Source organism: Mya arenaria, chromosome 5, assembly GCF_026914265.1.
Source record: "Mya arenaria isolate MELC-2E11 chromosome 5, ASM2691426v1".
NCBI lineage: Eukaryota > Metazoa > Mollusca > Bivalvia > Myida > Myidae > Mya > Mya arenaria.
The window spans coordinates 20,288,992-20,316,653 of record NC_069126.1 but is presented as its reverse complement, the minus strand read 5'-3'; the positions used below and the strand labels follow the sequence as shown (position 1 = coordinate 20,316,653).

At 34.9% G+C, this 27,662-nt stretch overlaps 2 protein-coding genes across 3 annotated transcripts in view; one reads left to right on the top strand and one right to left on the bottom strand.

Moving 5' to 3' along the window:
* LOC128234200 (monocarboxylate transporter 5-like) overlaps window positions 1-18,913 on the top strand; it is a 32,417-nt gene extending 13,504 nt beyond the window's left edge. For both annotated transcript variants that reach the window (XM_052948276.1, XM_052948278.1), the window contains exons 2-7: window positions 1,273-1,583; window positions 1,986-2,129; window positions 5,306-6,439; window positions 10,535-10,804; window positions 15,113-15,238; window positions 15,691-18,913. In XM_052948276.1, the coding sequence (XP_052804236.1) occupies window positions 1,289-1,583; window positions 1,986-2,129; window positions 5,306-6,439; window positions 10,535-10,804; window positions 15,113-15,238; window positions 15,691-15,884 (2,163 nt within the window). In that variant the 5' untranslated portion in view covers window positions 1,273-1,288 and the 3' untranslated portion in view covers window positions 15,885-18,913. The remainder of the gene's footprint in view (window positions 1-1,272; window positions 1,584-1,985; window positions 2,130-5,305; window positions 6,440-10,534; window positions 10,805-15,112; window positions 15,239-15,690) is intronic.
* Window positions 18,914-20,440: 1,527 nt separating this feature from the next.
* Window positions 20,441-26,581, bottom strand: LOC128234615 (protein BTG1-like). Its single transcript, XM_052948964.1, has 3 exons — window positions 26,475-26,581; window positions 25,710-26,177; window positions 20,441-24,980 (listed from the first exon to the last, which is right to left on the bottom strand). Exons 2-3 carry the CDS (start codon window positions 26,024-26,026, stop codon window positions 24,467-24,469), a joined length of 831 nt encoding a protein of 276 aa, XP_052804924.1. The 5' UTR covers window positions 26,027-26,177; window positions 26,475-26,581; the 3' UTR covers window positions 20,441-24,466.
* Window positions 26,582-27,662: the final 1,081 nt, after the last annotated feature.

Below are 27,662 nucleotides of genomic sequence, written 5' to 3'. Positions count from 1 at the left end.
GATTAAACCAAACTTACATCAGTCATAGGATAAAACCAAACTTACATCAGTCATAGGATTAAACCAAACTTACTTCAGTCAAAGGCTTAAACCAAACTTACATCAGTCATAGGATTAAACCAAACTTACATCAGTCATAGGCTTAAACCAAACACACCAGTCATAGGGTCTAAAAAAAAATTTGTTTGGTTAGGGTTACATCCTTAAAAAAAATAGGTAGGGTAGGTAGGCTTTTTATTTTTTTTTATTTATTTTTTTTTATTTGGTTTTATATAAGAAAATAATTTTCATCATTGGAGAATGGTGTTAAAGCTATCTTCTGTATAAGCATTTAAGGTTTAAACTTAATATTAAAAAGCAATTTAAAAAAAAACGAGATTTTTTTTTTTTTTTTTTTTTTTTTTTTTCATTTTTCATTTTTTTTTTCAAATTGACTATAAAAACGGTAGGGTTGGCGCCTATTCCGTAGGTAGGGTCGGGTAACCCGAACCAAATGTATTTTTTTTTTAGGCCCAGGATAAAACCAAACTTACTTCAGTCATATGCTTAAACCAAACTTACATCAGTCATAGGATAAAACCAAACTTACTTCAGTCAAAGGCTTAAACCAAACTTACATCAGTCATAGGATTAAACCAAACTTACATCAGTCATAGGATAAAACCAAACTTACATGTACATCAGTCATAGGCTTAAACCAAGTTTACATCAGTCACAGGCTTAAACCAAACTTACATCATATGCTTTAAACTGATGCAAATTAGTTTGGTATTTGGTAATAATACTTACTTATAAACCAGTGAAAGTATTAAGTATGGCCTCTAAAAATCTAAAAAAAATAGCCCTTTAAATTTCAATTCTTGTTTAAATGTTGTAATTATCATTTTATCAAATAAAAAACAACAATAGTATTAGAGCTGTATTAGAGCTGTTTTATGCGTTGAATCCTAGGGAATGTTTACAACTTTCTGAAATAGTTTAATATTGTATAAGTAAGACATAAATATTGATTAAGTGTTGATAACCTTAACGTTCAAATTGCACGTTTACTATATTTATGTTTAAACTGCAGGTTTACTATAGCTTTATTTATTTGTTTATGACGCAAAGGTTTCAACATATTATGTAGAAACCTTCGTCATAAACAAAAAAATAAAACAAAATTGAGCATGGTTCAAAAAGCACAGTATCTGAAGTGTTAAGTATTTTGTGTGTAAAATGTTCATACCAGAAGAGTCTGTACTAAAGATTGTCTACTTATTTTATTTCCAGGATTATGTCATAGTCTATGCAGAGAATACCACTCAAAATGACCCAAGCAAAATTCTTCGATTTTGATGAAAAAGAGGACTACTATGAAGAAGAAGAGATTAAAACCCCTCGAAAGCCTGGGGAGGCCCCGGACGGAGGATGGGGTTGGATGGTCGTTGTCGGGGCGATCATCTGTAGCTTGTTTGTGGTGGGGGTACAATCCAGTTTTGGGGTTCTGGAGCCCCGGGTAGCGGAATATTATGATGTGCCATCATCATCCAGCAGTCTTTCAAATATACAGGTTCTAATGGAGGCCTTCTCATTAATCGCAGGTAGGAAATGCATTCTTGATAATGTGTTTGTGCTAAGCTCTAGTCATCAGCAAAAATCATTCAAGATTCTTACATGAAATCTCTGACATTAAATTTGTTACCAAAAAGTATGCATATGAGTTTCAAGGCCTGTCACTCTGTTAGTAACTGTGGAGTTATGAGCCTTCACCAACTGAGGAAGACTATGTGCTTTGCATGTCCCTGAGGCTCTCTTTCTATGTACAGGTTAACACAGAAGCCTTCATCAGAAGTCCCTATTAACCTGATGCAAGCGAGACATTTGATGACTTGAAGACCTTTTATAAATACATAAACAATATAATGAAGAGAAAAATTGTAAAAGATATATAAAAGTAAACTATATTTAAAATGCTTATTGATTGCTCTGTATGTTTTCTCCAGGTCCCCTTGCAAGTGTGCTTGTGCGCCGTTTCGACTGTCAAAAGGTGACGATAACCGGGAGTGTGATTACATTTATAGCTCTCCTAGTCAGTACTCAGATGCCTGAGGTGGGCATACTCCCTCTCACTTATGGCGTTCTTGCAGGTTAGTTGCTTTATTTTTGAAATAATTTGTCTCTTTAGCTTCTCTGGCCAAAATATGACACGGTATCTAAATAGCTTTTTGTACCCCTCATTTCATACATTATTGTCATACACCTTGGTCCTTGTCCTTGTTTGTTAAAAAAAAAAATGTCCCTCCTGTAAACCATTCAAGATATTTATACCCCCCAAAACAAAGTTTGGGGGGGGTATACTGGAATCGGGTTGTCCGTCTGTCCGTCTGTCTGTCTGTCTGTCCGTCTGTCCGTCTGTCCATCTGTCCGTCCGTTTTTTTTTGTCCGGGATTCATCTTTGTCGTTATTGAACAAATCTTTTTCAAACTTTCAGATATTAATGGCCATGATGTAAACTTGCGCCTCTGTGAAATTGGTACGGGTCACATGACCCTGACCAGAGTTATCTCCCCTTGATGTGTTAAAGTAGGCCTTTTTTTTTTGTCCGGGATTCATCTTTGTCGTTATTGAACAAATCTTTTTCAAACTTTCAGATATTAATGGCCATGATGTAAACTTGCGCCTCTGTGAAATTGGTACGGGTCACATGACCCTGACCAGAGTTATCTCCCCTTGATGTGTTAAAGTAGGCAAAATAAGCCCTGTCCGGGATTCATCTTTGTTATTATTCAACAAATCTTTATCAAACTTTCAGAAATTAATGGCCATGTTGTAAACTTTCGCCTCTGTGAATTTGGTACAGGTCACATGACCCTGACTGGAGTTATCTCCCCTTGATGTGTTAAAGTAGGCAAAATAAGCCCTGTCCGGGATTCATCTTTGTTATTATTCAACAAATCTTTATCAAACTTTCAGAAATTAATGGCCATGTTGTAAACTTTCGCCTCTGTGAATTTGGTACAGGTCACATGACCCTGACTGGAGTTATCTCCCCTTGTAGGCAAAATTAGCTTTGTCCGGCCTAACTCCAGGGCAAACAACCTAGACATGGAGGGGTGGGGGGTATTCGTTAGCCTATGGCTTACAGTTCTAGTTTTATGAATATGATAGTCCTGTACACACAGTAGTTGCAATTAGCGCACTACCCACCAGCTCTGGCCCCAATTTCTCAAAACTTCTTAAGATAAACAGGCTTAAGTAGCTTATTTCAATTAGCCAAAATACTTACATTTGATTTTGATGGATGAAAAATGGTTAATTGTAATTATCATAAAGATAATTCCTATTTAAAGTCTAAAATATCTTAAAGAAGTAAATATAACGCAAATTATAGAAAAACAAAAATAGTGGGTTTAGCTTAATCATGTTATAAGGGACTTAAGAAGTTTCGAGAAATTGGGGCCTGTTCTGGTAAAATGATTTTCGGACGTGCTCAAATTCTAACTATTTTATTAAGCAGGGCTTGTTAACCAATTTGAAGCTAAGCACTAGTGAACTAATTTTAGCTTGCTCATCCAATAGTCGAATTGCAAAATGATATAATTATGTATGTAGCATTTCCCATTACTATACAATGATTAACTGAGAGCAAAAAATAAAGTGTTGGCACAAGTTAACGTTACTTTTGTTTTTCTATCACTTCTGATTGCAAACAGCAAAATGTTTTTGAGCTGATATGGTTATTCAATCAGCTGAAATCACTTGGAAGAGATTTACCCGTCAAATTTGTTTTGCAAATATTTACGCTGTTTTGCAAATATTTGTTTAGATGTGTTTTAGGCAGACCACAAGGTTCAAGGTACACATTAACTTAACACAACTGTGAACTTTTAGCGTGTTTTTTTTCTTTGTTCTGGTTCGTTTATTTAGTAGGTGCTCTTGGTTAAATATATAATTGATGACAGGTATAAGTCTATCATTGTATAACCTGAAATATTGACTGATGACACCTTAGCTGAAAAGTAAATACCTTGTGGTTCATAACACAGGGGCAGGGTGTGTAGTTACAGTGATTATGCCACACCCTGTAGCTCACCATCACCCATATCAATTACAAAAAGGCAATAATGCACCTTGCCCCTGTGCTTTGTAAAGCCTTTCTTTGTTTTATATTATGATTAAAAATGTTATGGTTAACATTCCCCTTTTTTTCTAACAAAAACAAAATGATCTTAACTTGTTGTAACATTACTGTAACTGCTCTTTACTGAGCTGAAAATAGGACTTTTTTCAAGATTGGACTGAAATATAATGTTTATGTAGGCTTAGGCGCTGTTTATTCCATGTAGAACTATTCAAATCCCTATTGGCATGGAAGCCAAATTCAGTCACACATGTTTCATCGCTATGTTTTTTTTTCTGCTCTGTTGGTAGTCACACATGCTTAATTGTCACTAACACACACACACTCCCTGAGCCATAATGTCTGCAATTTGATAAATCAAAGGGAAAACACACCAAGCACTCCTTCTCTAAATGTCACTTGGAATCGTTTGCTTTCTTCCCTCAAAATATTATTTACAACAGTTGTGTCCTCGATGTAAGACAAACAAGACTGCAAGTCATAAAGCTCTGTAGTTGAGGGTAACACCCAAGTCCTATCATAGGTTTATATTTCATAATGTTCATCATGAAAGTTCCAGGGCATTAACTCCTGATGGAAGCTAAAATTATTTTTGCTCCCTTTGTGAACAGGGATAATGCCTAATTCATAGGATAAAAAAAATGTTATCTTAAATGTTCTGTGACATTTATTCTTGACAGAAGCTAAAACCGGTTTGCATCTTGCAGTTTGCATTTTACGCAGTGTATGAATATATGTACTGTACTTGATGACTCCAGTTCTATTTTGTATGATTATCTGTTCCCACCACCAGTGATTGTCAACTGGAGATAATCATCTGACATATTACTAGTAGCAGCCTGAAACCTTGCAAAACACTGACGCCTTCAGATGAAGATGATATTGTATCCGACATTCATTTGGTTTGCAAGAATACCTGTTCAGAATCTCATCTTGACTTTGAAAAATTGAAGAAGAAAAAAACAACACTGATGTATTTAAAATCTGTTTTTAGATCTACTGCTAGGAACTTAGCTGCTAGAGAGCAAAATTTCACCTCTTACAAGAAAGCACAATATTTAGGCCATTCGCATTATGCATTTGCACAGTCTTAAACCATCATTCATTACCATTCTTTATTAAATCATATCTTTGCTCCATCTAATCATTACTTTGTTTAAATTATTATTATCTGACTTTCAGGTATCGGCCTTGGCCTTGTGAACCTTCCTGCCGTTATCCACGTTGCGGTCTGGTTTGAGCACAAGCGGGCATTTGCCACTGGACTGGCGTTAATGGGAGCGGGTGTTGGATATTTTGTGTTCCAATCTATGGTCGGGCATTTGTTGGCTGAATATGACTGGCGGAATGCTCTCGTAATAGTTTCCGCAATCAGCCTCCACTGTTGTGTGGGTGGGGCTTTATTCCGCAACCTTACACACGCGAAAAAGAAAGGAATGAAAAGGGGGGTTATCCAACGGGGTGCAATAATGAAGGCCCTTATCGCTGAGAAGGAACGCCAGCGAACGATCTCAAATGGGTCTTTGGACAACTGTATAATCACTAGAGATAATAGGTTAATTAAGATTGATAAAATAGACCTTAGGAATAAAAGTAATTCGTATATCAACAGATTGAAAGAGACCTTCGGATTTAGCTCTAGGAGTTTAAATAGATCGAAAAATTCTTTAGTCGTACCGAAAGTGGTGGTGACGGATCCGATTTATCGGCAACGATCGTCCCCAAGGACTTCCACTAAATCAATAGCACCAAAACTCCCTTCCACCCCTCCAACCCCCAAAAGAGATAGTGGATGTGGAAGCCTTGAAAATTCACCAAAATTATTAAACAATAATCTTCAACAAAACTTTGAAGTTGTGCCGTCTGACGATCCAAATGATCCGTGGGATAAAAATGCTCCATTAATTGTGAAACTACCGCCGCCAGAGGAAAATAGTGCTGCCAATACTAACAGTCCGCTACACACGTTGGATACTCCAGGAACTTCAGCCTCAAGGAAACCTAGTGTAGAGAGTGTGCCTTTAAGTAACACAGCCTCCCCCATGGGCAGCGTGCGAAATCTCATGTATAATAACAGGCGTGTCAGGACTGTGTCAAACTCATCTGGTAAGAACAGTATCTACATCCCAATGCAAGGTGGGAGTGTAATGACGATTCCGCAGACAAGTGTTCACTCATTGGAAATGAGTACAATTTACGAGGAAGAAGTTACAAACTGCAAGCTCTTACGCTGTTTGTGCAAGCACCTGGATCTGCAGCTTTTAAGGTCTCACTCGTTTTGGCTTCTTCTGCTGTCCAGCTTTCTAACAATGTTTGGTAAGTCATATATTAAGTCAAATGTTATGTTTGGAAGTCTACCATTATTTCATACACTTCACATTAGGTGTAATTCCTTATTTGTCAGGGATTATGGGACTTGATGGGAGTTCTTGAAATACAAATGTAGTTAACTAAACTATACTAGCTAACTAGTGCCTTTATACCAGTTATGGATAATACACCCTAGCCCTTTTTAAAATGTTTGGGGAAAAATGGAGTAAATATCAATAAAGCAGTAAAAAAAGTCACTCAGAAACATTGTTTAATGAATCATGAAATTCTCATAATATAATATTTTTTTTTGAAAATAGAGAATTTATTAGGCTATTTTTTTGGGGGGGGGGGGGAAACAGGGTCTGTCCCTTGGGGAAGTACAATGTAGCTGTGTACTGGTTACGGCAAAGAATGGTTAAAACTTAAAAGGCCTGCACTGCTTACCAGTATATTGCAGCTTAGGGCATTGACAGAGGTGCACTTAGGGCATTGACAGTTGTGCACTTGTCGTTATTTTCTAGAACAATCTCAAACCAAAATATTTTTTTCATACTTTGGTTATATCATGATTTTCTGAAGGATCACTTGAATGTTATGGTTGATGGCTACTTGTTTTCATCATGATGAAACTTACATATGTTTGATGTTTGCACAGAAACATCAGTAACCAATAGTGATGTAATACTTGGGTTTTATCAAGGCCATTATATTATGACATTCCAATAACCATGATAACAGTTTGCCAGATTGTGGTTTTCACAAGCCTACCAGCCATTATTAATGGATTTGGGAGAAAAACAGACCAAGCTTTTCAACTCATTGTAACTTGAATGCTGCTGTTGACATTCCAAATGTAATGCAAATGCATTTGTTTCTTCACACTTGTGCAGAACTTGGCTAATTATATTGGCTGCAATCCATACCAACCAATTAAGACTAGGACACTGTCCTATTTCTGGTTCCATGACATCCAAGACCAACTCGGGAGCCCAGGATTATGAAAAGTCTCAAATCTGAGTCTAGACTCAGTCTCACAAAAGCAATTTTGTTAACTGACAGAAAGTCACCTTTATCATCTCATTTATCTCATTTCTTTTACACAATAAAAGAAATATATATATAAGAAACATGTTCAGAATAGTAATACTCATTGTCTTGTAACTTTCCTGCTAGCAAACTTTGCTGAACAGTTTGCTAGAAGGAAAGTTACAAGACAATGAGTATTTGCAATTTTGAGTCTAGAATCTAATCTCAGACATGAGACTGGCACAGATCTGATCTCAGACATGTATGAGACTGGCCCAGATCTGATCTCAGTCATGTATGAGACAGGCCCAGATCTGATCTCAGACAAGCATGAACCTGGCCCAGATCTGATCTCTGACATGTATGAGACTGGCCTCGATGATCTGATCTCAGACATGCATGAGGCTGGCCCAGATCTGATCTCAAAGACATAAGACTGGCCCAGATCTGATCTCAGACATGAGACTAGCCCAGATCTGATCTCAGACATGAGACTGGCCCAGATCCAATCTCGGACATTAGACTGGCCCAGATCTGATCTCAGACATAAGACTGGCCCAAATCTGATATCAGACATGAGACTGGCCCAGATCCAATCTCAGATATGAGACTGGCCAAGATCTGATCTCAGACATGAGACTGGCCCATATCTGATCTCAGACATGAGACTGGCCTAGTTCTAATCTCAGACATGAGACTGGCCCAGTTCTAATCTCAGACATAAGACTGGTCCAGTTCTAATCTCAGACATGAGACTGGCCCAGATCCAATCTCAGACATTAGACTGGCCAAGATCTGATCTTGGACATGAGACTGGCCCAGATCTGATCTCAGACATGAGACCGGCCCAGATCTGATCTCAGACATGAGACTGGCCCAGATCCAATCTCAGATATGAGACTGGCCAAGATCTGATCTCAGACATGAGACTGGCCCATATCTGATCTCAGACATGAGACTGGCCTAGTTCTAATCTCAGACATGAGACTGGCCCAGTTCTAATCTCAGACATAAGACTGGTCCAGTTCTAATCTCAGACATTAGACTGGCCCAGTTCTAATCGCAGACATGAATCTGCTGTCTACATTGGCCCTGGTCTTTTGGCAGGTTATAAATTGAAAAAAAATACTGTTCCATACTTAAGTGACAAATGTGTTGTATAGGCGCAGTTTATAAACCACAGAGAAAGATTGAACAATACCTAAACGACATGTTTGGTCTGAATGCCGGTACTGAACCGCTCCTTTTTCATGCAAAACAGATTGATCATTATTTTAAGCATTTTTGTGAAATGAATGCAGACTATAAAAGTTTCAACTGCTGATTAATCGTTTGGACTGAATTGTTCTCTGATATATTATAATATTTATAAAAGGTGTAACTGTGGTTGGATTTTAGGAGAATCTTCCTGCTAAAGTGGAGATGATATTTATTTTACTTGACACTCGTTGTTTCTGATGAACACTTACAGAATGGAGAGCTTTTCACCACCAAAACTTTCCAACGCTATATTTGACCAAGATTGTGGTATTTTGTATAGATTTTAACTTTATGGCAAAAGCACTGAAAACGTTCAATGTTTGTTTCAAATACTAATGGCAGCCATTTGGTCAGATCTTTGATGATAAAACAAATGTGTTTCAATGTCTTAAGGCAACCCTTCGTTTTTTCTAATACATAAACAAAGTTTTTGTAAGTCCTTACACCATAAACCTGAGGATGAATAAATACTTCTATTTAACTTGATATATTGATCCCTGATCATGGACTATTTCATTTCACATAAATTCAACCATTCTTCATATGATCTTATGAAAAAGTATTGAAAAAAAAGGTGACATGATTCTGTTATCTTATGAAAAAGTTGAAAAAGTATTGAAAAAAAAAGGTGACATGATTCTGTTCACAGACCATTGACTTGTGTGCAACCTGTCGTTGACTTTTATACAGTACAAGTATTTAATACATCAAGTAAACTTACACTAACACTTTTTATTCAATAGTTATGTTGTTATTCTTGTTGACAATTTTCAGAAAATAATTAATAATTTATATTTATGGTATTACTTCATAGCAATTATCTTACTAACCAAAGAACGTTGAATAAGCTGCGCTTGATGTTTTCACCACAAATTGTTCCCTTGGGACTTATACAATCAGATTAAATTGCAATAATCACTTTAAATTTGCATTTCAACGTTTTGGTTGTATATAGATAGTTACCGTAAGCAATATTAATTTGGGATTTATGCTTTTGGGGAAAAGAAATATATATATACAATTAGATCTGCCTTTTAAAACCATTTCTGAAATGAAAACAGTTTTAAAACTGTATGTACATCAGTGATGTCAAGGCCAAATTCTAATCTATATAGAGAAGCATGGTTCATTATATCATGGATCTGTGATTTTATTTCTATCAAGTATTTGGCACCATTTGGTGGCACCATTTGGTCGGATAAGCTGAACAAAATGAGTATCATTATTATGTCACATGTTCGAAGGTCTTTGACATTGTGATCACTTGGCCAGTGACCCTGTTACTGTTTGAACATATTGGTCAGATCCTTGAAATTAAATAGAAACTTTGAGGGAAGTAAGGAGATTTATTATAGCCTCCAATGGCATTGAACTTTTGAAACCGCTTGTTGTTAGTGGTTAGGTTGTTTGCATATTAGAAATAGTGCTTGTAGATTTTGATGACTAAGAACTTCGTGCAATAATCAGCATGGATTTCATATGGATCAAGTTTTAGTTTCATATAACGCTGACTGATACTTAACTTGTGACTTTGTTGTGTAGAATAGTTTTTCAACAGAAAAACAGTCTGATAAATGTGGCAATGTGCATTCACTGCAAGACAAATTTGATACTGTGACGCTAAGAAACATGTACAAAAACAAAATCACTAATTTTGAAGGTGTTATTGGCTTGCTAATTCAAATCATCATGCAGATTGCATGAACTGAATATATCGGACCTGTTTTAATTACCTTAGCTTTACAGACTCTACTACAGATGATAATAGATTTAATATTCATGTCTTCTCACACCATTATTGACTGTTTTCAGGTTATATCATTCCCCTCTACCACCTGCCAGAGCGCGGACAGGAACTAAACATGACGCCGGAGAAATCCAAATTCCTGATCTCAATATTGTGGGTTGCCAGTATGATCAGTCGACCAATTCTTGGCTGGCTGGCAGACCGGCCAGTCATCAACAGCGTTCATATGAACAATGTGATGGTCACATGCGCAGGCATCCTGTCCCTTTTCACGCCCTACTTCCACAACGACAGCTGGTTAGGATTCTATGCTGGATTTTTCGGCATCTTTACAGGTATGATTGTCAGTAATGTTGTAGAATATATTGACATTATTTCAGATTATTTATGTCAGTTATATAATTTTAAAGTTGTGAGTTATAGCTTATGAATCAATAAAAACAATCTTAATTCCTGCATATATATATAACAGACCTGTTTTATGTTCATTTAAATTAATAATAAATACCCTGTAAATATATATATATATATATATATATATATATATATATATATATAAGTACATATAATGTTATTATAAATTTCTTTTATTATACAATAGTAAGAACATTTTATGTGGCATCTAAATGATATTAAAAGAAGCGTGGAGCCATTAAGTTTTCACAAAGTATATATATGTGTTCAAATTCAAATTCTCAAAATTTAAGCGTGGTCCTTATTGAAGGCTAATAATAAGTGATTTCATTTGCTGGAAATGTAGTTTATAATTTAAGTCCTATTTAATGCATTTATATAAATCGTGGTTTTGAAATAACAATAAGCTACAAGCGTGTTAATCAGGGCATATTATTTACACGGTGCCTATGCCTGTTCTGTGGAGGACAGTGCCTCAGCTTTTATGTTTAGTCATCTTGTAGAATCAATGTACATTGTCTGTCTGTTGGTGCAACAAGCTCATAGTGATATAAAATGCAGAACATCAGGAGAATGATATTATACTGAACCAACTAATTGATGTCGCGTCCAGTTACTGCAAATTATGATTTATGTGAGAAGAAACGAACACACAGTGTAATTTTACTTCAGCTTAGAAAAATAATCATGAAATTAACTTTTTAACTTTATATTTTAATATCAGTGTTTTCCTAAAATAAATCATAGCCTTGGTGTTGTTGTTTTTTGGCCTGCAAAACTTTTTGTAATGTTGCCCATTACTTAAAATGTATAAGATGAATTTGAAGATGTTCAAATGAAACTGGTTACACCAGTTCATGTTGCCTGAGACCATATGAATCATCAGTAGGTGTTCAGTTATGCCCCTTTTTTGCTTTATAACAACGGTACTGACAAACATGCATGATTTTGATCTGCCCCAGATTTCACCTAGGTCAATAAACTCAAGTTTGAAAGTCTATTTTAATTGCAAACAAAGATCATATTTCCCATAGCTGGTTAAGCTTGCATAATCATAACAGACGGAGATCAGGTTTTGTCTGTATGATAACAATTATATCATGCAAGTAACTGTAGTTTTCTTGAGATTAAGGGGTCATTTAAAAAAAAAAGGAGAAAAAAAGCATACTTTTCTTTTGTTTCGACCATTTTATCAACATTAAGTTTTAGTAACACTGTTAGATGAGGTATGAAAATCTTAATACCAATAATGCATACTCGGTGTAGTTTTCATATATTTATTTTGCGAAAATGATTTTTTTTTTACAACATGTATGATTTGCAAATTTGTGAAAATGTATTATTACCCTGCACAATTGCAGCCATCTACAGTTACTGCCAAGTGCATTCTGCGTGTTACCTGTGTACATTGTGGAGTTAAGCACCATAACTAATTGATATGTCAAATGTGTGTATTGTACTGTTTAAGCGACACATCTGATTGTATTGTATGTATGTAAAGGTTATATTATTCTATATTTCACTTTAGGAAAACAGTATAATCCTGTAGATATATTAACTAAATTAAAGGAAATCTGAAGAAATTCCCTCTGGAGTTCAGATTTTTTCTTCCTAAAGGTTCATCCTATAAATTCTACTATGACTGAGAGCCTATTGTGTGATACTGTATTCTAACAGTCTATAGTGTTTAAGCTCATGTCTCCACAAATGATATCCCCAGACGGCTTCTGATTTAATCATTTAGAAAGTTTTAGTCAGAAACAACAGACTAAGTCGAAAATTGTTTCTATTAAATGGGTTATTTACCGGTAGTGGTGCACTGGCAAGTACAGAGACATGCCCGACATGCACTAAGATAGTTGTTATTTAATTTGTTCAGTACTAATTCAATCAGCCGAAGAGCTGCACCAGATTTTATGGTGTTGAGTGAAGCAAAAATAAACATCTCTCTGACTAATTCAGATATGACAATAATATTGTGTCCTATGATGTTCTGGATGTGTTTCTAAATTTACCCTTTATTATATAACTTATTGTCTGAATTTAATTGTGCCTGCAAAATTGTAATTGTGATCTAATTTTGGATTTGCATCAGCAGACTTTTATTAAAAATACCAACTGTTGTACGTATGACATAAATAATCATCATACTAAGCAAGCTGTTTTTTTTGCATCTGCCAATGTTGCTGACGTCATGCATATAAGACCATTCCCTATCATATTATTTAGGTTAAACACCACCTACAGTGAAAACAGAGTTAAACATTTCTCATTCTTGCCAAAAGTTGTGTAATTATATGTTGAAGCCAAGTGTTGGATGATCATTTTATTGATGTTAAAATAGGCATGTATATGTATACAACTATATCATGCCTCCAACATAAATGACGCAACGCCATTGGTCCAGGACTGGTGACGCGGTGACCCCATATTTTTCCATATTAGGTCACCAAATTTATATCGTACCAATATGGCATCTATTTTCCGATCCTGATGAATAAATGAAACATTTAAACATGTAAACAGGATGTCGACGTGATTTATATACTGGTATAGAGGGTTTGTAGGTGACTCAATATGGGATATGCAGGGCGCAGGAAACCATATTCAAGTTCGAGCTTTGCTCTCTCCCTATATGTCCTTTGCCCCGTATATCCAATATCTGGTTACCTACTAACCCTGTAACTTATAATATTGTAGTGGATACTGATTGCTGATAGGTCAGTCAGTATCTGATAGGTATGGCTATATATATAATTGGCATTTTTGCACTTGCTCAGAAGTACTATTTATTTCACCTAGAGTCATAATCCTTGGGGAATGTTGTTCGACGAAGTTGTGCAGCTGAGGTTTCGTTAAGTTCATAGATTTGGTCCTTGAATTAGCAAAAATTGGCATTTTTGGACTTGCTTAACTTGTGTTGATTATACGGGGGTAACTTCAAAGTTATAAGTCATACACTCATGAGATCTTTCATGAAGTTATTTGATAGTATGAAGTTGATTAACTCAATGTTGATGCACATTTATGGAGAATGACAAAATAATGGCCCTTGCTTTTGTGACAAATAAGGCATATGAGAGCATCTGTGTCCTATTGACACAATACTAGTTATCTTTATTTTAAGGGGCTTATTATAGATATGTTAAACGATAGTTTGAACCAATCAGAGCTGGGCTGTGAACTAAGTTTTTAAGGGTTTTCTGCCATGTCAATCACTATTGTATAAGCTGTCATATTTCTGTAGAATGAGATCATCTAAAGTGAGCGGGAAGTGAAGTGAGAATTCTGTCAAAAACCTCAGCATGTGGCCAACACACATTATTCAAGATCAGACTATTAGGTTTTTGTAAACTTCACTTGGAATTTGGTTAATGCTTGAACCAGATCTGGGTTGATAAATGATTTGTAAGATTTTTTTTTATCACATAATTATGAAGTATTTTTCATGTAGTTTTGTTACAGACAGATTGTGATGAAGTTCTTGTGAAGTCGGTCATTTGTAAGTGATAGATCATGTTTATATTTGCTTTCTTAAACCATCAATTCGGCTTATGCAAGTTCAGCAAAACTAAAAATATTTTTTCCTAGCATTTGGCGTTAATGTCTCATACTACCGATAGCACAAACTGCTTGATAGTCCACTTAAGGAAAGCAATTAATGACGAAATGGAAATTTGGTTGGTTGTTTTCATTGTAAGCTTTTTAAAAGATTTCCTCAAAATCAGTCCGGCAATCACATTGACTGAGACATGAGCGTAAAAAGTAAGGTTTGAACGCACATCTTCAAAAAAAAGATCAGTTACAACATGCAGATACAAATGAGTTCGAGCATTGTATGTAGTCATATTTAGCCTTATAGGATAATAAGGGACAAATCATGGAAAATAGGGGAAAAATAGCGAAAAACTTGTCTATGAGCATGGCAGGGTGAAGTCTCGGTAAGACTTATCCTTGAGATAAGCATTATTCAGAGATTTGGTTTACTAGTAAATGATGCTGTAAGCTTGGTTGTTATAATGTTTGTAAAAATCTTAAAAGATATTTAGGTCACCTTCACCTGGATCACTGAATTGCTAGTGCATCTTTCCGACGATATATAGCCCTGACACGACACAATTTGCACACCAGTTTCCAAATATACTCACTTCTGACTTACTTTAATATCTTTAAAATGTCAGTGGTGGTGGAATACTGTTAATTCACACGCTTTTGTTCTCTATTTTCAGCTGGGTTTTTCACATTGAGGTCGGTAATCGCAGTTGAACTGTACGGCAAGCAACAACTGGCATCGGCATTTGGTCTTCTTCTGTTCTTCCAAGGCTTTGCAGTGTTGGCAGGACATGGTCTAGCTGGTAAGTGCCATTGAAATTTTCTTAAATACATTTTACTTACATGTTTTTCTGAAGAAAAAGGAAACACAGTATATGTACTGTTAATAACAATAGTGTAAAAGTTGATATTCTACTTGTCAAAAACAATCTTAAAAATAGGACATAGAGGTATTTTTCCTGAACATATAACAAAATTTATATCCATTCTGATTCTTGTGCAATGACCTTGCGTGGATATCATCAGTATGTGGATGGACGTCTTTGCCTTTGCTGTAGCTTGTGTAAAATTATGATAGACACTTTAAATCATGTCATGCACTAATGTTTCATGTCATGCACTAATGTTTCATGTCATGCACTAATGTTTCATGTCATGCACTAATGTTTCATGTCATGTTGTTCCTTTAGTTTTCATTGTGTTATTGCTATTTTGAATAATTTGATTACATCTTATCCCTCCTTGTTTTTTCAAGGTGTGCTGAACACTCAACAGGCATTCATGGTGGTGGGTGGAGTTATGTTGTCCGCCGGGCTTCTGGGCTTCTTTATCCCACGAGTCTGGAGGTGGGAACGACAACATGAAGTCGATAAGTTTGAAGTGATCAACATCGAAGAAGTTGACCACGAAGATCAGTACACTGTCGAACATTGCGAGAGTACGATTTGAAAGGAATCTACCAAAACTCCTCATCATAGTGGGGTGTATGGTAAACTTTATAACAAACTGTCGCAGATCAGACCCAACTATCAGGATTCAGCTGGTTAGGACATGTGCTGAGTTTGTGCACAAAAACTTGCAAAAGAACTTGTTGTTCACAGAGATGTGAAGAGTTGTAAACTCAGAGTGAAAGAATTGTTTGCAGAAGAAATTTGCAAGTGGTAGAACTTACAGGGGAGCAAGGCGAGCTGAACAACTGTGTATTTACAGAGAAACGAATGACAGATGACATGTTCACTTTGTTTGTTAGTTCTATTAAACGTACTTGTACATTGTTGCATTTTTGCATAGTTAATGTAATATACACTTATTGAAATTGAAGGTACCGAAACAGCTCTTATCATTTTAAAAAGAGCTGTACATAAATTATTGTTGTTTTTAATACTTGAAGCAATTTAAAAGTGAGGTTTGTTTAAAATATGTTATCAAGTGCTTTAGGAAAATGGTAAGAGCTGTTTCCCTGTATATACATGGATCATTTATGATTTGCAAGGTACTGTGAAAGTCAATGACTATGTCTTAGAAAGTCAATGATTGTATTGGGAAACAGTTAAGGATTTTCACTTTCACAGTCAATGATTGGATTAATTTATGAATTAGTTAATGATTTTCACAATTAATGATTGGATTAATTTATGAATTAGTTAATGATTTTCACAGTCAATGATTGGATTAATTTATGAATTAGTTAATGATTTTCACAATTAATGATTGGATTAATTTATGAATTAGTTAATGATTTTCACAGTCAATGAGTGCATTGAATCATCTGTTATTTCAAACATATGTCTATAACATCAGTCATATGCGTGTGTCAATGATCTTGCGTTCTATGCATTTAAATACATGTAAAGATACCTAGGCACAAGTGCTGTACATTATCTGTAAATGATGTGAGAGGTTTAATAGAAATTCAGTGAAAAATTCCTGTAATGCTGATGACAATGCAAAATGTGAAATCATTTATTTTAAGGATTGTAAATACAAAATTATGACTGAAAACACACTGCTGGCTTGTGGTGTTGGTTCAAAATTATTTATGAATTTTTTTGCCAGTTACGTTTAATAATGTTTCATTTTAAAAAATACATAATTTTAAATGGAAAAAGTTGTGTGAAAGAAATTGCTTGAATTCATATGTGCATAGTTAGTTTAGTACTGTAATATGGTGGTGTCTAAAGTGCTACATTTCTAGAATCTCAAGTAATAGGGAGTTACCAAGATTTTGCAAAATTCATGCAATTTCTTTCAAGAAGTAAATAGGCACATTTTATGTCTATTGATCAATATTAAATTTATTTTTTGAAAATATGATGATTATTGTATCTTTAAGGATTTTTTTTGCTTGAATTGTTGAACATATAAACACACAAGTGAAGTTCTGGGTATTACATTGATCTCCAAATAACTGTACATATATTTCATGATATTAACTCTTCTGATGTTTTAATTAGAAGTCAAGTTATGAATTTGAAAAACGAAGTATGATAGTGTTTTATGGAGAGAACGTTTGTTAATGGTTGTTTCGGGGGCCTAAGTGGGAAGAAACATATAGGGCAACATGTATATAATCAAATATCCATAGTATTGAGGATTTGTGCGATACAATATACTGAAACATTTTACTGTAAATAAATTTCTGACTGCGCACTATATTGAATTTTGTATCATGTTTGGAACAAAGTATGATTAAACAATCATTCAGCAATATTTTCTATAAAAGATACGTTGTATATTGTCTTTTTTGTTTTTGTGGTCTAAGCAGGGACTTATATATGTTGAAATGTCCTAGCTTTAAAACTTCATGTAGATTGTTAGTTAATTCTATGTATGCCTATTCTGTTGTGGTTTTATATTTCGCTACGATGAATGTAAGGTTAAACGCCAGTTTCGAAAGATTAGGTCATGAAGTATTGCCAGTCTAACTGAACTGTTGTTTGATATATTCTTAGATATAAATACTAACAATGCTGTATAATTATGCTTACATTTTATCATGTTTTATTGTTGGTCATTTCAGCATTTTGTCATCACATGTGTATAACTGTTCAGGCAGTTACTCATTTTTTGTTTTGTTTTTTGTCCATTTTTATCTAGCTTTTACATTCTTCATAATTTTTATATTTGTCATGTATTTTTCTATTGTGATCATCCGTGTGCTAGTTGAGAAAAAGTTGAATGCGACAGCTTCTGTACAATACAGTTTGTGTATTTGATTTTACTTGCCAATTAATTGTTGAGTTTCGTTTATTTTAAAATTTAGTTGAGAATTGTTTTAAGAACTTTTCTCAAAGTTTATTCCATTATTGTGCTAATTTGTTGTGCTTGTATAGTTTTGGTATTATTTCTTGCTTTAGATTTCAACTGTCACATTCTTATATCATTTTCTGTTGTTTGTTTTGTATTATTTTTAGAGTGTTTCTCGTTTTAAAGATTAGTTTTATCTTAACTTTTCTGTTACAGATAACTTGATATCTGGTTTAAAAAAAATACAATTCAGATCCTGTGTCTTGTATATTGTTAGTGATATTATTGTTGAACTCATTTGAACACCCTATAATTGTATACTAGTTGGACAGAAGTTAACTCCTTGTATGAAAGTTTATGAGCCATTTTGACACTTTTGTCAAAGGGCATTGTCAGTGGTTTTTTGGTACGTCTTCAACTCTTAATCATGCATAGTTATCTTTCTAATGCAATTTATGGAAGATGGATGGATTATCTGTCAAAAGAAAATGTTTGTGCAATCCTGAAATATTCTATAATGCAGGCGTTTCATTAAAAATAGTAATGAATGATTTCCAATGAAAATGATGTATAGGATTATAAAAAGTAAGATATACTTTAAGTAAGTAAAAATGTTTTTACTTTTTTTATTGCAAAAATGGATAAATCTGGATTGAGATACTTTGTGGTTACATCTTGTTTTGCAAAGTTGTAGAATTGCTTGGAATAAAAAATAAACTTAAAGAAAAATATATATGGATGTTCTTGTTATTCCCCAATAGTTTGATAATTATTGCTATGTGATGCAGTGTTCATTGCAGCCCTTGTGTTCTGCTTTTGAAATACAGAAATTCACACAACATGTCGATACATGTTGTATAATCAAAAAGAATACCTTTTTGATCAGATTCCACTTGTCATTATATGATGTCAATTTGATATCGAGTGTGGGTGGTTTATGCGAAACAGAAACTCAAATTGTAGAATTTATAAATCATGGTATTATTGTAATTAAATAGTATTTTTAATGCTGGTTGTTCAAAGGGGCAACAATGTTGCTTCTCAATAAAAATTTGTGGGTTTTAGTTCCACTAGGGGCTTATTTTTGTGCCTTTTCTAAAGAACACTGGATTTCTTCTACCCAGAACACTGACTCAAGATCTATTATGGTTTAGACCATTTGCTCTTGGCAAAGTGTTACATTCAATGTGCATTGTGTTCAGGCAAATACTTCTTATATTATAAGTTGATCGCCAGTGTAGGTTATAAAACTTGACAGTCAAAGGGAAATAACTGCTTTTCACTAGTAAGGGTCAAGCTGTTGGATTTCTGCCTGAATCCTTCTGTAATTTTTAAATTCTTATGAAAGTAAGCATTTGAACTGGTAATGGTTGATAGCAGCGTGAAACTGATAACTGGTATGTCTGGCAGGCTGCAGTAGGTTAATAGTCTAGACAGTGACATCTGGATAACAATTATTAAAATATATGAACAGAATAACCTGCAAGACTGGTAACATGCTGGGTATCACACAACACAATCTGTCTGACCTTAATTTCGGAGTGAAAACCTTTGCATGGCTACGTGCACTAAGCATGTTGATCTGGCATGTTGATGTGTGAGTATTAAAAAGTATTTCATCCTGTTCAGGAGAAGGTTACTGTTACTAGGGAATAGCCACAATTTAATGAGAACCTGTCCTAAGCCCCTTGTAACAGCTTTCAAGCTTAGGCTAGCACACTTTTTGTGATTGTGTAATAATCTCATTTTTTAGAATTCAAAGACTAGACTGCGAAAATCTTAATGATAATCAATATTTAGTAATTTGGCTCGGGATATGACCCTTAAGAAGTTTGAGAAATGGGGGCCCGGTATGGTGAACTTTTATATTAAATCATTAATTTTTGAACCTGATCAGAAGTGAAGACCTCAAATTGGCCAATGTAGTTTTGGTCCCAATAATATGATATTGTGTCTTGTATTATTTGTATCACATTACCACACGATTATTGAATTAACATTCACTGCTTTACTGGAACAGTCAAAATTTAATGAAAATCTAATGAGTTACAACACAAAGTATATTTTCAGGCAATAACATACCATTATACTTATTTTCAACATCTTATACTTATAGTGTCCAATTTACACAACAGTATATTTTCTATAATTTATTAACTTCTTAACTTATTTCTTCAAGACTCAGTATCCTGGGACAGACTTGTGGTACCAGGTACCTAGTAGCTTCACCACATGAATAAATCAAGACAAAGACATAGTATGCTATAAAATATTTATTTGTTCAGATCTGTTGGTGTGAGCCACAAACATTTGCCCTGATAACAACTTTGATGAAATGCTGAGTATCATACAGACATACAATATAACAATGTGAAAAATGTTCACATACATCAAACAACTTCACACACTTGTCCAAAATCGGGAGTTTTCTAAATCATTCTTTCTTTATCTCATGGCCTACATAAGTTACCTGTTCAACATAATCTTTTTGTTCCAAAGATCGACATTATACAGCTGTTGAATTAAGAAGTGATTTAAACTGAGTACAGACATGGACACATTGTTAGATTGTATGTCCTTTCACATGATAAATAGAACATGACATAGTTGTTGTAAAAGAACACATCAATTAAAAGTCAACAGTAAGCTATACATATCACAAGAACAACTTTCAGGGGTGGGAGGGTCTAGCACTGACAAAATGTTTGTAAGTTGAAACAAGTGCATCATGGTTATACAATTTTCATAATAAAGTAAAAATGAAAATGCACCCTCAAACACTAATACCGAGCAAACAAATATAACTATTGAAATAAAACATTGGATTTAAAAATGATAACCATAATATGCCAATAAAAAGATGTCATTAAAATCAAACAAAATAAAATATTACTATAACTGAAATTATATGCTTAAGTTTGCTGTCGATGGTACAATATAGCTGCAGGATTTACATACAAAACCAAAATAAAAATTGGCACAACTGCATTGAATTTGCTATCATAAATTAACCTGTATAATGGTTGGCGATAAATATATTGAGATTACCTGAAAGTCATGGCTATAGGGTCATTTCAGTGGAAAGTGTATCTTGAAGCATGTGTTAACATATTCCTCACCATGCCTGACACCAGCTAGTTCACAGAGTGTTCACAGACAACCATAAGATTCAAAACTTGACTAATGGCTTGTTGCTTAATTTGTACTTCATAAAAAAACAAAACAAATTTTAATAATTAAGAAAAAGATTTCTCTAAATTTCAATATTTTTGAATTAGCAAAACAACATGACCATTCTTATTCCAGCACCACAGATCTGACAAAACTTCCCTAAGCCTGTCTTGTAAGAAGCAGAAACAACTTTTGAAAACATTTCATCTGTTGAAAAGATTTTTAAAAAAATGCTGTTAAAAAATGTTAATTTCATACAATTGAACAGGATGGCATACAATTTCATATTGTCAAGTACTTAAGGACAATGAAAACTAACACTGGGCCTGGCAAAACCTCCAACCCATGTTAAGGACCTGACCTGGCAAAACCCTTCAACCCATGTTAAGGACCTGACCTGGCAAAACCCTTCAACCCATGTTAAGGACCTGACCTGGCAAAACCCTTCAACCCTAGATTTTTATTTCGTCTCGAGATAAAACAAATAATCGGACTTTCAGCTGTTGTTGACCATTTGTTTTGTTTCGTATTAAAAAACATGAAGTATTAATTATTGAATACACAATATACCAGATTTCCATGGTAAGTATTTACACCTTGCTTTGCTGTTTTGACTAGACTTAATAACTCTGTCCCTACCTGTACTAGCATTCAGAAGATCATTGCCCTAAACTCAGATATATTTTAGGCCCTATTTTATAAGATGTTGTTCTTAAGATGAATTTTACTTAATATCTATGACAAGACAAGGCTAAAAGGGAACAAATGTATAGATAATGAATAACAATGAAAACACACAGTAATAACATGCAATAAAGACTTCTCCAGATGTTCAACATATCAAATAAATATAAAATCACAACATGTAATAGTCCTAGGTAATAACTACGATAATTTAATATAAATTAATTGGAAATAATAAGCCAAATTTTACAATATGAAATAAATATTCTCTAAACATTATTCTTGTTTGAAACTCAATTCATCAAGTATAACATAACATCAAAATGAAAGGAAAAGCACCAACATTTTTTAGGTTTACCAACTTAATTATGAGTCTTCAAGATTTCAACTTTTTAGTTCTTAAACAAATAAGGACAGTCCTTTTACTGATGTTACAAGTCACTGTTAGTTGGAAAGCATATATACACCAAGGTGTACACACCTAAAACAAGACCAATACCGTGGAAAACAAGTACTTAGTATGGTACATACTCATATATTTTACCTGAACGCTGTTATCTGTGATGAATTGTTCTGAAAATTGCACATTAATTATCACCTGAATATAATTTATCGTTCCACTCGGAGACAACAATGGTAATGTATGTTATCATAAGATGTTTCGAGATCAACTATCAACATTGTTCAATTTGGACATTTATACAACCAAAGCTCTAGATAAAGTGTGGAAGCTGGTAAAAACACACTAAAAAAACATCGCATTAAATTCAAACCTTTGTGTATTTAAAAGCATGGACTTAATAGTATCTCCACTAGACCATAGTGCATGTTGACGCAATAACTGATGGAGTAAAGCATAGCAATATACAAGGCAGTGTTAACTTGCCTTAAAAGAACTCTAACAATCTTTTGTCAGGGAAAATCATTGCGTAGGTGTCAAATCCCTAAACCCAATTTAGCTTTAATGCACCAAGAAACAGAAAGTAACAAGATGCAGAGTACTGAATATGTGGGACCAAAAGATAGCATCTTAAGATATTGATTGAAATGTTCAAACTTCGCCGCGTGTACCGAATACGACCAGGAAGGGTAACAGGGTCCCCACTATTACTTTAGTGAATAATAATAGTTTACTACAATTCTTAAAGGTTCATTTTGGTGTTCGAATATTCGAATATTCGATCGAAAGAATTACCGAATATTCGAATATCACTTTTGCCATTCGTTTGCATCCCTAATATAAATGGCTTTCAAAAACAATGCAAACTCTTGAAACAAAAATACCAGGTTGTGGCATACTATTACTCTTTAAAAACAAAACTGTGGGATTAAGCTATTCCATGGCGTTCTACCTTATCTAGAGCTCTGAAAAACACATTGCTGGTATTCATGTTCACAATCTATACATGTTTACGAGTGAATATTGTAATAACATATGTACAATTTTGTATAAAACTAGGCAAATAAAATGCTTTATCACAATCATTTTGCTGATGGAAATTTCATTATTGTAACAACGATGTAACTACACTGAATCAGCCACATAAATTTTCACAGGACCTCCATGTATTATAATATACACTTTGCACATTGTAAGTCAGTTGTTTTATATCGAAACCTTATAAAAATAACGTCTTCGATTAAGCATTTACCCTTATTCTGTGAAGCTACTTACACATTTGTCTTTTTTATAGAATATTCTAGTATAAGCCAACAATTAATAACACGATAATACTGTTTAAACGTCTGTGATGAAATAAATCTTGTTCAGAAACTTCTCAAGAAAGCAAGAGTTAAAAATTTCTTGTAAATGATTATTTAATAATATTTTACAATAATAAAATTAGTATAAATATTGTAATGAACATCCACTGAAACCACATTTTGAAAATTCTAAAACGAGACTGCATGGTAGTACATCATAAAGTCTGATATGCCTGGCTGTTTATGACTGAGATCAAACCAAAGAAATGATTACAAACTCTCAATTTCAGTAAAGAGTATCATACTGATGGTACAATGATTTAATAAATAATTAAACATGATTAATCATAATGCCTCAGTTTATATAAACAATAAATATAGACTATGATTTCCAAATCATGATTTGGCATAATAAGTCAATTTCAACACGTAAAATCCATCCAAATGACTATGTGTTTTCATTATTTAAGATAATATGATATTATGAAAAAAAATAAAATCTCAAGTCCAGAAATACATGGCAGAAGTCGTTAACAATTGTCGGACTAAAAATGGTTTCCATGTCAAAATTGCTATAAAGTAATACAAGTAGTTCTTTCCCAATCAGTGCCTTTGTTAGATACAAAACCTAGCACAATCTGACAAAGGCACATACTTTATAGCAGATTTAGACAAAGATCCCTAATATCACCCAATGGCTTTTGATTAAATAATACAAAAGTTGGTCAATTGGGGCTAAGCCTCATACTCTCCGTCTGTTGAGCTGGCATGGGCTTGCTGTTTCGCACCCAGCGGTAGCGATCCTTACCCTGTGCTGCCCCATTGACATTGCCACTAACCCCATTAAAATCTCCAGAACCCTTCCTCTCATGACTATTTACAGATGAGCTGTGATGAGGAGCATTTTTGTGATAATGACTTTGATGATTATGATGGTGAGTTTTATGGAATGGTCGAGGAGTATGGCCATTTTGGTGCTGGTTGTTATTCATCGCATTGTGGTGGTACTTGCTGTAGTAGTGGTAACCGTTAGCTTGCTGGTTGAAGGCATTTTTCATGGCGAGAGCTTTCAGCTTATTAGCGCTTGTACGAGTGGTAGTTATGTTTAGATTCATGTTGAATCGCTGCTGTTGTTGCTTGACCAGATCTTCGATGTTGATGGTGTGTGCTTGATTCTCCATGTTTCCGTCCTCCTTCTGAACAGCAAGCTGGCAAAATGAGCCATGACTTTCCCCAAACCTTAAATAGAAAAAGACTTTGCATACATTTTGCTTATACATAGAGATTTGATACAGAATATTATTTTTGAAAAGGAAACTTTTCCAGAGAGTGATAGCTTAAATCTTTTGGCCAAGATTCAAGTTTTAACACAGCAGTGCATGTATGTATGTATGTATTTCTTCAGACCTTGCGGTCAAGGATAACCCGTGAAAGTGCAAGCACTTATTTCCAACGGGGTCCTTTGTTTTTGCTGAAGGGACAGCACGCTGAAGAGACAGTGGTGGGATACAAGGAAGTCCGGGTGCGATACCCTAGCTCTTTTTCGAAGAGACCCCTTGGTTCTTTTACGTGCTCGGTGTAAAGCACTGATACACGGGGTACAACTTTCCTGGGTTAAACCAGTACTGAGTACACCACTTTTCCAAGCACTACCCTTTAAATGCCAAGCGCCAGGCAAGGGAGCTACTTGTACCAATTTTTAACGTCTTTTGGTATGACGCGGCCAGGGATCGAACCCACGACCTCCCGCTCCGTAGGCGGACGCTTAACCACTAGGCCACGGAGACGGTAAAGACAGTGACACAACAGCTATGACAATACCTCACCCTTTTTGGTGAACCCCCATTCCCCATACAGTAAAACAAATATGCCGATCTTGAGAACAACTTGCTTTACCTAACAATACTATATAGCACCAGCATCAGATCTGGTCTAAACTGTGGCAAATATTTGTGTAGATCATTATACCTGCAGCAAACTTCTTTGGGGTCCACCCAGAGCGTCAGACTCAGTTCTTGTGGTAGGTTGAGATCATTGTATTGCAATCCACATTGGCTTGCAGCTTTAAGAATTGCTGGATCGGTGGGCTCTAAAGGATTTATCCGAATGCATCTATATCCTTGGCCTTTACTTGGTTGCTCATCATACCAGTGATTCTTAAACTTCTCAACCAATGTGGAGGAGAGTTCTGTTGAAAATTCCTCCAACTTTTCTTTAGGAATGCTATCGTTTAATTTTATAAGACGAGTTACGAAAACTACGGCGGCAGCTATTTCTTCCCTCATTGCTGTCTTTATTTGTGTCAATACACAATGGAAATATTAACATGACAAGTTTAGGCTTCTTGTTTTGATTTGGCTGTAACAGCCTCGTTCTCAAATTCCTTTGTTTTTAACCGTTCTATCACCTTTCTCGCCTCTGCTGTGCCCCAAAAACCTGAAAATACATGTCCATACCGACTAAAAGAACTTGTTATCCAATAAAGCTGTTATGATAATTTGTAGAAGAAAACTTAAGGCGCATATCATGTCGAAATCATTGACATTGTATTACTCAGTGAGAACAAAAATGAACAAGCTCGGCCATTTCTGGGTCACGCTAAGAAATAAGTTCGTAGATACACATTTTGACAATATATCGTGGAAGTTTATGGATAATTCGGGAAAACAACCCATGGATACATAAAATTTGGCATTTAATTATGTCGAAAGTATGAAATGAACTCGTATTTACCCAAAAGTTGTCGGAGGTTTCTGTTTTCTCACCCAAAAATATGTCGGTCACCTGCTACTCCTTCAGCCAATCAGAAACCTTGCTTACCTCAGACGTCACGTCGGGATTCACTTTCGTGCAAAAAAACAACAAGGTAGCAGTCAACAATTTTATCGTGTCCACCGCTTAGAACCCCTCCGCTTACCAGGGTCCTTAGCCATGCACCACACCCATTCTTATTAATCAGAGGTTTTGATGGTATGCTTAGCACCACCGCTCTCGACTTATAAAACTCACACATTGGTCCTTTCATTAAGATACGATTAAGTGCGACACTTTATTATTTTTTTCCACTACGCATGAAACAAAATCAGTGAGGCCCCCCTGCCCCATAATTTCACAATTAGAACCAATTTTCATCCGTTTCGGGGTGGTCGGTTTTGGGCCGGTATAATATGTCCAACGACCCTTTGTCCGCCTCTGATAGTTCGGTGAGAGCGCAAATATATTTAAAACTTGAACGCATAACGTCTAGATAGATGAAAAAAGAAACGTACGTACGTATTTTCATGTATTTTTATATTTAAATAACACAATTGACTTAAATGATCGAAGCAAAAACGCATACATGTGATTCTAGCAATTTTTTAAGGTTTCACCTTTGACAATTCTTAAGTGCATCAAATTGACATTCCCAGATACTGTAGCGTGCATAGATGTCGGTTATATCGTTGGATCAGGGACCAATAAAAACTTATTGGATCCACCTTTGTTGGAGCTGTGTTGGTGTTGGCTGTAAAACAATCGGCCAACATCGGAAAATAACATAATGGTCCAACGTCGGAAATTAAACTCGGGCCAACGTCATTTCGTCAACGTTGACTCAGCGTCAATTTAATTCCCATTCCACGTTATTTTGGTAGAACTTCATTGCTGTGAAACTACAGAAAGACTTTTGATCATATTAATTAGCATCTTAAAGTTACAGAAGATTTTTTAAATGTTTGCATTAAAAAATATACAACACGCCTCCCACCCCAGCCCACAAAACAGGTGCAGTATAGCTATTATATTTTATTCTGTGCTATAGAGGTGTTTTTATTGGGAATTTAAGCATTTAACAGTACGAATGGATATGCATGTATTAAATTTGTATTTATACATGTATGATCGTGTATAATTTTCATCAATAACTCCGTATCTGTGAGT

Excerpts from the sequence above, each read along its gene's own strand:
- LOC128234615 (XM_052948964.1), bottom strand. The coding sequence starts at position 26,026 with ATGAGGGAAGAAATAGCTGCCGCCGTAGTTTTCGTAACTCGTCTTATA. Across the intron at positions 24,981-25,709 it reads CCCAAAGAAGTTTGCTGCAG|GTTTGGGGAAAGTCATGGCT; the intron begins GTATAATGATCT and ends TTTCTATTTAAG.